At 40.0% G+C, this 12,066-nt stretch overlaps 1 protein-coding gene across 9 annotated transcripts in view; it reads right to left on the bottom strand.

Moving 5' to 3' along the window:
* Window positions 1-12,066, bottom strand: part of mrpl23 (mitochondrial ribosomal protein L23) — a 130,563-nt gene that overhangs the window by 105,935 nt on the left and 12,562 nt on the right. For all 9 annotated transcript variants that reach the window (XR_011887754.1, XM_072272275.1, XM_072272273.1 and 6 more), the window contains exons 2-4: window positions 4,899-5,021; window positions 2,347-2,429; window positions 1,119-1,192 (exon numbers count right to left, since the gene is read on the bottom strand). Coding sequence is in view for 8 of the 9 variants with exons in the window: in XM_072272275.1 (XP_072128376.1) it covers window positions 1,119-1,192; window positions 2,347-2,429; window positions 4,899-5,021 (280 nt within the window). In the remaining variant the exon portion in view is untranslated. The remainder of the gene's footprint in view (window positions 1-1,118; window positions 1,193-2,346; window positions 2,430-4,898; window positions 5,022-12,066) is intronic.

Genomic DNA, 12,066 nt, shown 5'->3' with positions numbered 1-12,066 from the left:
ATAGTACCATAATTCCATGTGTTGATCCATGCATACCCTGAGGTCATCTGCCTTTCCTATGATACTTCTTGCATTGAAATATACACAGCTCAGGACATTAGTTGCCCCATGCTCAACCTCTTGATTTCTGACTTTGTCTGAGTTCTTAACAATATCTGTTCCTGCAACCTCTCCACTAACTCTGCAACTTGTTTAAACCTCACCATACAGCACGAGCAAACCTTCCCACTTGGATATTAGTCCTCCTCCAGTTCAGGTGCAAACCATCCCTTCTCTACTGGTCCCACCTTCCATGGAAGAGTGCCCAATGTTCCAAAGATCTGATACTTTCCCTCCTACACCAACTCCTTAGCCTCCTAACTGAGCAAATTTAAAGAAGGAAAAATAATAAATAAACTGTGGGAAAAGAAATCTACCTACAGCTTTTTGCTTTCTCTGACTGAAGCCTCATCTTGCTGAAGCCTTGAAGAGCTAAGGTATCAAAATCTCCATCCTAACACTGTTCACTCCAGTAATGGCCATTCGCTTGCCCCTGCCTTATTTTAATTTATTCATGCCAATCAATTCCGATCGCTCACTGGCCGCTACTCAAAACACCAAACTGCCTTATGTACTCAATGTGTGAATGTGAGTTAGCTACGACTTCTCACACTTCGGATTTCTGATTGGCCACTGCTCAAAACACCAAACTGCTGCTAGTCGAAACGTACTCAGTCGGCGAACGTGAGTGAGCTACAGAACATCTTCACAATAAGGTTAGCCATGGACAAAAAAGCTACAAATTTAGTTCCCATGATGACAATTAAACAAAATATTTAGATAAAATGTAATGTATATCATAGATACACCGAAGGACAGTATAATCATTTATTTGGATGGTAAATGGAGATGATTGGGAAAGCATACCAAGAAAGAAAAGCAAAATTTTTACTTCTGAAGGAAGAATGCACACAAGGTTCCTTCATTATCAAGGGAAAAAAGTGAGACGTTAACCTGTATGCTTTAAATAATTAACAAGAGTAAAACATATTGGAGATTAAAAGCTAAAGAGATGCCAATCATGTGTAGTACTTGAAAGTTGTAACAAATATGATGAAGTGAAATTGGATTGAACTTACTAACTGAACGTAGGCAACTTTATAATCAGGCCGTTTCACTCTCTGATTCTTATGATTTCGCTTCTTGCTAGTACCTAAAAAAAGTTATGAGAGATTGTGAACAACAAATAATCAAAGGTTCTGTCCTTGCATTTTGCTTCTGATGAAACATAAACATAGAAACATAGAAAATAGGTGCAGGAGTAGGCCATTCGGCCCTTCGAGCCTGCACCGCCATTTATTATGATCATGGCTGATCATCCAACTCAGAACCCCGCCCCAGCCTTCCCTCCATACCCCCTGACCCCCGTAGCCACAAGGGCCAATTTAGAAGATGAGAAGTTACTCATATGATGTGTTGAATAAGAAACAGCACCTTTGTGCTTGACAACAAGTGTTGCTTTTTTTTTGGTATCTAACTAAATCATTATTGCGTCAATCAATTATCGTTCCTTCCAGGCAGATTTCCCAGCTTCCTCGTCTAGTATTGCCACTCAACAATTACAACTTGTTAGCTTCTTTTATGCTTCAAGCTTCTGGATGCCCTGACCGGTTTTCCAGCCTCTGACTTCCTTCCTTCATTTTACTCAACATTCACAATATTCCTTTCCATCTTCCATTTAAAGGTAGTCTAAGTAAGAGAACTCAGTAGTATAAAGAAGAGTAAACTGCAGTGTACTCTCTGTCTTCCAACAGCATTATTCTATGCTTAGCCTTCATTCCTGTAGCAGTCTATTAAGAAACAAACTTAAAGCTGATCTTTGGGCGGGGGGGGGCAAAAATTAATCCTTCAATAGCTTATTTAGCTAATTCACTGAACAATATAAGACTGAAAAACAGGGAGCAAGAAATTCTCAGTTTTAAACCCTTACTAAATCAGCTAGCCTCAGCAACAGGAAAACTAAAGCTTGTCTCCATTCCATGAGCAGGTAAGAGGATGAAAGCAGCAAATATTCACACTTACTAACTCAATTAAGTGGTCAACAAAAAAAACATCAGATGTTGAGTGGATTCAGCTGAATAAGTTGAGTCACTATCTTCTGAGTAGTGACCTTGTGGTAGCAGGTTCTCATGGGCATGTATCACAGCACAAAGCATTATGGAAATGAGTAGGAAAAAGACAAAGATCTTTTTAAAATCATTCACACATCAAGTGACCAGAACTGGTCAATATTAGAAGTGAGACTCATCAGCCCAGCGGAGGGGGGCAGGGGACTTTGCTTATGAACAAATATTAACAGTTACTTACAAAATTGTATTCTGGTCCTTACTGCAGCCACTGGGACATTGTAGATGCCTTGTAGATAATTTTTCACATCAGGTTTTGTCATTCTGTAAAATTCAGGTTATAATATTAAAATGTTAATGCTTAGAGAAACGAATGTCAAGGGGTTTTGCCCACCCAGGAGTCACAGTCTGACCATTATTTGACTTTAAAACAGACAATAAGAATTTCAAAGAGACACAAGAGCTTGCAGATACTAGAATCTGGAGTAAAAAGTAAACTGCTTGAATCTTAAGGGTCAGGCAGCATCTGTTGACATTTCAAGTCAAAAGCCTTCATCTAAACTGAAAGACTTTTTTTTTAGAAAGTGGAAAGAATCAAATGAAAATCTGTTTAGTTAAGCACAATTTTTGACAGACAAAGTAGAGCTTTAGCAGAGGGAAATTGGATAGATCCATGTACTAGAAAGAAACAGACAGCCCTACAGCCTTCCTTATAGGGAAACGGGTCTGCTCTTTCAGTCCTGATGAAGGGTCTCAACCTGAAATGTCCACTGCTACTTTGCGCCACCGACGCATCAAGTTCCTCCAGCATATTGTTAATTGATATTATCAGACATTTATATGCATTCATTTTGTAAACAGATAAAAATTGTTTTATAAATCACAATCTAAGAAAGAACTTTTCCACTTCAATAACATATCACACAAACCAGCAACATCATCTAGTCCATGCTCCATCATGACAAACTTACATTATCTTTATCAATTTCATGAAAACCAAAAGCAGTTCCTCCAGCAGTTTTTACTTTGCAATAAATATTTAATATTGTTAGCCAACTATGGCCAGCTGGATATTATGTTTACCAAAGCATTGCATTGAATTATCGGCTAAATTTATTGGCATATCATAAAAGCGATGATCTGCTTATATCCAAAGACTTCCAAACTAGCTCTATCTTTCAGATTCCAGAAACTGAAGCCTAAAATTCCCCATTTTCAATATACACTCAGAGGACATTTTATTAGGTACACCTACTTGCTAATGCCAGTCATGTGGCTGCAACTCAGTGCACAAAAGCATGCAGACATGGTCAAGAGTTTCAGTTGTTGCTCAGTCCAAAAATCAGAATGAAGAAGTAATGTGATCCAAGCGACTCTGACTGTGAAATGACTATTGATGGTAGACAGGGTGATTTAAATATCTCAGAAACTGCTGATCTTGTGGAATTTTCACACACAATGGTCCGTAGCATTTACAAAGAGTGGTGTGAAAAACAAGAAACATCCTGTGAGTGGCAAATCCGTGGGCGAAAATACCTTGTTGATGAGATAGCTCAGAGGAGAATGGCCAGACTGGTTCAAGCTGACAAGAAAGTGACAGTAACTCAAATAACCACACGTTACAATAGTGTGTGCAGAAAACCATCTCTGAGCGCACAACACACTAAACCATGAAGTAGATGACATACAGCAGCAGACCGCAGAGTGTAGATAAAACTACAACTCTTGCACAGCTCTCTTGAGCCCTCTACTGGATAAAATAAAGTACCAGGAAACAAAGAAAATAACAGGATACAAGAGATTCTGTAGATGTTGGAAATCTACAGCAACACATACAAAATGCTGGAGGAACTCAAGCAGGTCATGCAGCATCATCAGAGGAAAGTAAGCAGTCGAAATTTTGGTCCGAGACCCTTCATCGGGGCTGCAATAAGGCTGGTCCTGGACTTATTTCATAATTTACTGGCATAATTTACATATTACTACTTAACTATTATGGTTCTATTACTATTTATTATTTATGGTGCGACTGTAATGAAAACCAATTTCCCCCGGGATCAATAAAGTATGACTATGACTATAACAGTAAGCTGGCTAAATTGATTTGGTTACAGCTAACTCATGATTCCACTCCAAGTTGGTGACTTTCAAAATTACTATAAGCCCAGGACAAATGCTGATGCATCTAGCACTCTGTTGTTGGGAGCCCCATTTGCAGGGATATACTGGGAAACATTCCTCTGACCATACACTAGCCAAACCTACCACATGGTCAGAATACCCATTCATTTGATTATGCGCCTCGAAGCCTACTTGCCAAATGCTTCATGATCACTCTCAGGACATAACTGGTCAATCCAAATGACCCTCCATATTTTGCCAGATAAGTACAGAAGGCCGTGTTCTGAAGACTGAATCCTGCTTCAATCAGACCAGTATTTAAAATTTTATGTCATGTTGGAACAATCAGGAAGCATTAACAAGATACAAACTTCTTTTTTGTTCCAATATGATGCAAATTTTTAAATATTAAGCCTCCTAAAAGCACCCCAAAAAGTTCAGGTGTTATTACAATGCACAATTGGAAGAACAATTTCAACTACGAGAAATCAGCTTAATAGCTATGTCATGTCTGTTTGAAGACACCACAGGGCCAAAAAGGTAGGGGTTGAGGACCAGTTTTTCCTAGATACAAGACTGAGAGCTCCAGGGAAGCAAAGAGAATAGTAGATCCAACTAACTTCACAGAAAAGCCTAGAGTTTTGCTGTGTAGATCCATCCCCTCCTACTTACTCCATGGGAATCCTAAACTGAACTGTATTCTCCGGTTGCTCCTTCCCAGGTCTCACAAGGGTCATAAAAAAGTTGGTTCGAAATATCCTGAGTTGAGGGTTTCCATATTGATATAGTGGATAGCTGTAGAAAAATAAAAGATATTTAAGTATATACAAACACTTTGCCATTGGGCTTATATCAATAAATCATGTGCAAGTCTACATTCTTGGTCCATCTTTTGATATCTCTGTAATACTTCCTTGGTTTTCCAAAAAGGGAAAGCTAGGGGGTTTCTTCTCCTTTCTTGACCAATACTTATCCAACGAATGAAATCCAGTCATATATCTCATCTGTGTTTGCGGAGATTTACTTACTTGCTAAATGCTATATTTCTGTAGCCTACAACTGCAGCTGCATTTCCAAAATACCTTTCTGACTGTGAAGTGGTTTGGGACATCCCAGGATCTGAAGCATACTTTATAACCACATATGGTTTATAATGTATTGCCATGTGTATAACGATAATGATGTGGTTGCAGCCTGCAGTCCTCACTCCTCAGCAGACAGAATGGAACAAGTTACAAATTCTGAAAACTTCCTTGACATATTTCTTTTCCCATATCAAGCATGTTTTAAAATTTAATAGTCTGCATATTTTTCTAGACAATCTCTTCTCTTTATTCTGATGTATTTAATCGTTTTCTCCTACGCCTCATAGCTACTACTGCCAAACCCATTCGATTTAGAAGCACAGCAATTTATTCAGTAACCTGTTTGGGAAAAAGACTGGTAGATGACTAAAATTACCATGTTTAATATTGTGGATAGAAGATATCCAAGGATCTACTGAAGTGCTCTGTAGCAAATACCCTTTTCCTTGGAACACATTTTGCAAATCATTATGAATCAGAATTAGGTTTGTTATCACTGGCATGTGTCATGAAATTTGTTAACTTAGCAGCAGCAGTTCATGCAATACATAACATAGAAGAAAAATAATAATAATAAATAAATCAATTACAATATACATGTATTGAATAGATTAAAAACCGTGCAAACACCAGAAATAATATATATAAAAAGTGAGGTAGTGTTCATGGATTCAATGTCCATTTAGGAATCCGATGGCAAAGGGGAAGAAGCCGTCCCTGAATCGCTGAGTGTGTATAACACAATAAGCCATTGTTCTGATAAAGTCTTCAAACTAAAATATTACGTTTCTTTATCCACAGATGTTGACATTAATTAAAAACTGAATATGCTGAAAAGAGTTAATGTAAATATATATGCAGCCATCCCACACTCAAACTTACCTGGTCAGGATGCAGAGGGCCTACTTTCCTGGGACAAACAAATCCCTGACACCAGTGTCAAGACCTGAAAAGTGGCAGTGCCTCCAACAGGGCACTGGAGAAGCACTGACACTCACATGAAAAGCTTTGACACATGGAAAACCCTGAACACAGAACCATTATCTGGTTACATCTGTAAACTTATTTTTAAAAGATGGAGAACTAAATACAAGAAATTCTGCAGATGCTGGAAATGCAAAGCAATGCACACAAAATGCTAGTGGAACTCATCAGGTCAGGCAGCATCTATGGAAATGAATAGATAGCTGACATTTCGGGCCGAGACCCTTCTTCAGGGCTGGTGAATTAAATATTTTTTTTATTTCAAAATATACTTTATTCAAAAATATAATTATATACAATACACCATTCAATAACTTTCCATCCTTTACATACGTTTCCATAACAGTCAGTACATATCCGAACTTATAGCCACCCACGTGGCACTCCAGTTGTTCACCTTACCACATCATTGTTGAGGGGTATACTCCCCGCCACCCGACCCCTCCCACTCCCATGGGTGGAGAAACCTATAACGTGGTCCCTCCCCACTGGGCCCTTGCGGTGGCTGCACCGAGTTTCACTGCGTCCCTCAGCACGTACTCCTGCAGCCGAGAATGTGCCAGCCGGCAGCATTCTCCCACGGACATCTCCATGTGCTGGTAGATCATCAAGTTTCGGGCCGACCAAAGAGCGTCTTTCACCGAGTTGATGATCTGCCAGCAGCACCGGATGTTGGTCTCCGTGTGCGTCCACGGGAACAGCCCGTAGATCAGAGAGTCCTCTGTTACGCAGCTGCTGGGGATGAAACGTGACACTAGCCCGTCCATCCTCCTCCACACCCTCTTTGCGAACTGACAGTGTGCAAAGAGGTGGGTCACAGACTCCTCCTCACTGCAGTCCTCCCGTGGACAGTGGGGTGTGGAGACTACGTTCCGGGCATACAGGAAGGATCTGACTGGGAGGGCCCCTCTCACCGCCAGCCAGGCGAGGTCTTGGTGCCTGTTGGTGAGATCTGGCGATGAGGCATTTTGCCAGATGAACTGGACAGTCTGCTCAGGGAACCTCCCCACTGTGTCCATCACGTCCTTCTCCTGCAGTGCCTGCAGGACATTACCTGCCAACCACTGCTTGATGGCCCTGTAGTCAAAGGCATTCTCCTGGAAGAACTTTTCTGCGAAGGACAGGTATGGAGGCAACGACCAGCTGACTGGGGCGTTGCGCGGGAGTGGGGCCAGACCCATCCTTCGTAGCGAGAGCAACAGGTAGAACCTGGGAACATTGTGGTACTTGGTGCCCACATACCTGGGTTCTACACACAACCTGATGCAGCTACATACGAAGCTGGCCATCAGGGTGAGGGCGACATTGGGGACGTTCTTGCCCCCGTTGTCCAGTTATCTAGTTATAGAGGAACTTGCCTTGGACCTTAGTGCCCCTGTTGAATTCAACTGGCTTGTAGATGTTGCACCACAGCTAACTTGTGTAGGACCTGACAGCCGGTTTTCCAGTGTAAAAGCTGGATGTAATGTCAGCACAATGGAGCTGAACTCCATAGGGCAGTGAAACATTGGAATACATGTAAAACAAAATCAACCATCACTAAGCAAATTTGGGTCTCCTACCACCTTTAACTAGATATGCTTATTCGTACTCGTCACTTATAAATCAAGTACATCTCAGCAGTTACATTCAGAACCTCAAGTAACTATTGCCAAAAGCTAACCATTCTACTGTATCCCCTGCATAACTACTAGGAGCTGCAGTAGAATGGTTAGCTTGCTGGATGCAGTAAAAAATGAGGAGCCACTCAGGCTGGCAAAGGATGTAAAGGCGAAGTCCTACAAAGTCAATGTCAAGTCCATGAAAGTTCACAGCTTTTATTACTGGTATAGATACACTTTAGAATTAAAGTCAATTTCCAAACTTAGATTTAGTAACTGGTCAAAACGGAGGAACATTGCTACACAATGGTCATAAGAGAAGCAAATGAATTTCAACATAACTCATGTTTCGGTGAGAAAAATATGGTCAAAAATTATTTAGAAATAATATAAATGGGACAAAAGAGCAAAGGGATCTGAGAGTCCAGATACACAAATCACCAAAAGGAGTGACACAGTTAATTAGGTCACAAAAAAAACAAACCAAGAACAAGGGGGATAGAATAAAGTAGATGTTATGTTAAACTTATACTGAACCTGAGTTAGACCACACAGCACTAGGTGCAAGTTGAGATCACAATATTTAAGTAGAAGAATGTAGAGGCACAGGAAGGATGCAAAAAAAAGATTTACAATGACTTTAGAGTACAAGGTCATACTAATCAGGAAAGAGTAGACAGTCATTTTCCATACGAGCTAGAAAACAAAGATTAACAATCATCAGTACAACAGCCACCAAGAGAATTGAGAAGCAAAAAGTGGTGAGGAAGTAGAACTCACCATTGCACGGAGCAATTTGCATGAATGGTATACTTGCACTCGGATATAGGAACATGAAAGGGAAGGCATCGAGGTATGTAGTGACAGAACTAAATGTGCAGTGAGGGAAGAATCATGAATTATCAGTATCAGAATGTACTGTATCTTTGCAGTCTACAAACATATAAATTACACATTACATAATATATAATTATATAATTTAGCTCCACCCTGACATGCTCCATTGATCCTCCATGGATCGCACCATGTCAATCGTAAAAATATTCCATCTGTCATCTGCAGAATGCTTTTTAACATTAGTTTAAACTACAGTAGCTGACAGAGCCCTCAAAGCCTCATACACTCTTTGTTAATTGTTCATTATCTTGGTATTCAGCTCCTTTCGACCATAATCATAAGACCATAAGACATAGAAGCAAAATTAAGCCATTCAGCATATGAAGTCTGCTCTGCCATTCCATTCTGGCTCATTTATTATCTCTTTCGACCCCATTAACCTCCCTTCTCCCCATAACCCTTGATGTCCTTACTAATCAAAAACGTAACAAACTCTGGCTTATTTCCCCCCCAGGTGTCTTGCCTCTAGATCCATCACTGCACAATCCATTAGACTTTGATTCCCAGTTGGTAGCTTCTATGACAATTACAGTACTAAACAATTCTCGTAACGCAGATGGTCCCTTTGACACGACCTAGTTCAGTGCTGCTTCTTCCTCTCTGCTGTTTATTTCCAGCTTTTAACCTCAGTCCAGCCCTCACCTCATCTACATTCTCTTTCCTATTGCTGTCAATTGCCCTGTTATGATAGTCGTAATTATTTAAAACATAAACTTCAGAATTATTTTTCTGCAGTACCACTATAAATTTTCATTGAACTATGGAGAATTTTTTTTCCATGATGAACGAGGTCTATGACAAAAGGCTGCGCCTGTGCAACTGTCAACTCGACACAATGGAATACAACTCACCTATGGGCCAAGTTATGGATTTACAAGGAGGGAGCAATCACAGGACACGTGAAGAACACTCAGCAAAATAAGAGTGTGGCAGCAGAGGGGCACAGTAATACTAAAATGATGAATGCAATACTTCAAATAATACTGTAAACATCAGTTTAAAGTAACAGGCAACAACACACAAGGTGAACAAGATTAACCAATGTGAATAGAAACAAAGAGTCATGAAAGACTGCAGATGCTGGAATATGGAACAACACACCATCTGCTGGAAGAACTAAGTGCTTCAAGCAGCATCTGTGGGAGGAAAGAAGTTACTGGCATTTAAGTCCGAAACCCAGCATCAGGTATTCCTTCTGGGAAACAGTGAGATTCCCCTGCTGACTGTACCATACGACCCAGCATTTGTTGGCTAAAATGAAGAGCACAAAAGGTAAAGAAAACACAATTAAACAGAACAGAACTTGGGTAAACAGAACACAATTTTAAAAAAGTAAGAAGATATAATATACAAAGATACGCAGTAACAAATAGTGCATTCTCTTTTTCCTGTTGTTACTGAGACCACAGAAGACTCACTAGATAATTCATTGGTGATAAGATAGTTAAGGAATGGGGGCTATGGGAGCTGAGTGAATGCAACTGACGTATTCGAACAGCATGTATTTGTCTTAACGGAAAGTGTTATTTTTACAGAACTGAACCTGGGTACTTTCAGTTATCAAAACTAAATGCATTTGAAGTCTCCCTTCACATCACATCCTACTCCTGATAAAATATATATATGCCTTACCTCTCCCAGTTTTCCTACTTTGCCCACCCTTCACAACTTCTCGCCAATGAAGCAAGTGCCACTTACTGCCCCCTCACTGAGAAAAACTTCAATCTCTTCTCCTTGACTAGAATTTCTCAATCCAACCCCTAGCTGTCAATTCCTTCACTGTTTCCCACCAATTAGTTTACCTTTTGTTGGATCCAACTGTTTAAGTGTTTTTTTCCGCAGTTTGGCAATTAATCGTCTGCTTATATTTTATGTAGTTTGTATATGCATTTAACAGTTTAATGTTTCCTAGTGGCACGGTATGTATATGCAGTTGTTCAATGTGTCCTCTCGTGGTTACATTGGCATAATTCTGTAAAGTTCTGGATACTTCTCTTGGTGCTGCATTACTTGAATAGCAGGTATCTCATTGGTTGACTTTTACCTATGAATCCCAATGGAATTTTGCTTACCTATCAAATATAAAATTAACTAACCACAAAACAACGGCATCTCAGTCTATTAGTCCTTTGAAGTCTTTGTTCTGCCTTCTGCTACTAGCTTCTGCTGTTACTGTCCATTTCAATGTCAGTGTTCTATCAATGCTTAATAAAATGATCATGAAGCAACAAGTTTTGATCCTCTTTCCCAACTTCTGAAAGAACCATAGATTCAAACATCAAAATCCAACACTTTGCTTCTCATTATTCCTTTAGTAACCACAAGGGAAGGTAAACTAGTAATTAGTTTATTTGAAGATGGCTTACTGTAAGTTTTTAAACCGATTACAGCTCAGGGGTTTGCTTAGGCAGCAGATGTATTTAACACTGCAGGTAGAGATTTTATAAGAACAATAAGAACTTGTAATCTCTTACAAAGAAAACAATGATCTCTTTCTCCACTTTCCATACATTGAGAAGCCGTTTATTAATTTTTTTACACAGCACTAAGATTTCAGATTTTAGGCTATGATGTAGTTAAGATAGGGTAGCACAGTAGCACAGGTAACCCCAGTTCAATTCCCACCGCTGCCTGTAAGGAGTTTGTACATTCTCTCCGTGACAGCGTGGGTTCCCTCCCAGTGCCCTGATTTCCTCCCAAAGTCCAAAGACAAACTGGCTGGTCGGTTATTTGGTCATTGTAAATTGCCCCATGATTAGGCTAGGATTAAACTGGGGGATTGCTGTACGATATGGCTCGAAGAGCCAGAATGGCCTATTCCGCACTGCATCTCAATAAATAAATAAATATTCAAGTCATCATACCTGCATTGGCCCTTTCAAACAAAAAACTACATAGTTTATCCTATTCCCTCATTTGGAATACTGATACTATTGTCCTCCTTATCTCGGGAAGGATGTGGAAACACATCAGAAACAATTGAGGAGTTTTATTCTACTGATACCTGAAAAGAGTAGGTTGCCTTAGGAGGAAGATTGGACAGGTTAAGCTTGTATTGGCTAGCATCTAGAAGAGAAGCAACTATAAATGCCATACACAAGGGGGGTTAAGTGCAAAGAGAAAAATCTAAAGATATGTAAACAGAATGATAGGACCCTGAAACATGCTGACCCAAGGAGGTGGTACAAACAGAATACAGAGCAATATTTAAGAGGCATTTAGAAATCACATGAACAAGTCAGGAATAGAGGGACATGGACCACGTATGGGCTA

The sequence above is a fragment of the Mobula birostris genome, chromosome 11 (genome assembly GCF_030028105.1).
Source record: "Mobula birostris isolate sMobBir1 chromosome 11, sMobBir1.hap1, whole genome shotgun sequence".
NCBI lineage: Eukaryota > Metazoa > Chordata > Chondrichthyes > Myliobatiformes > Myliobatidae > Mobula > Mobula birostris.
Note: the sequence above shows the minus strand (reverse complement) of the source record. Positions and strands in the feature narration are given on the sequence as shown.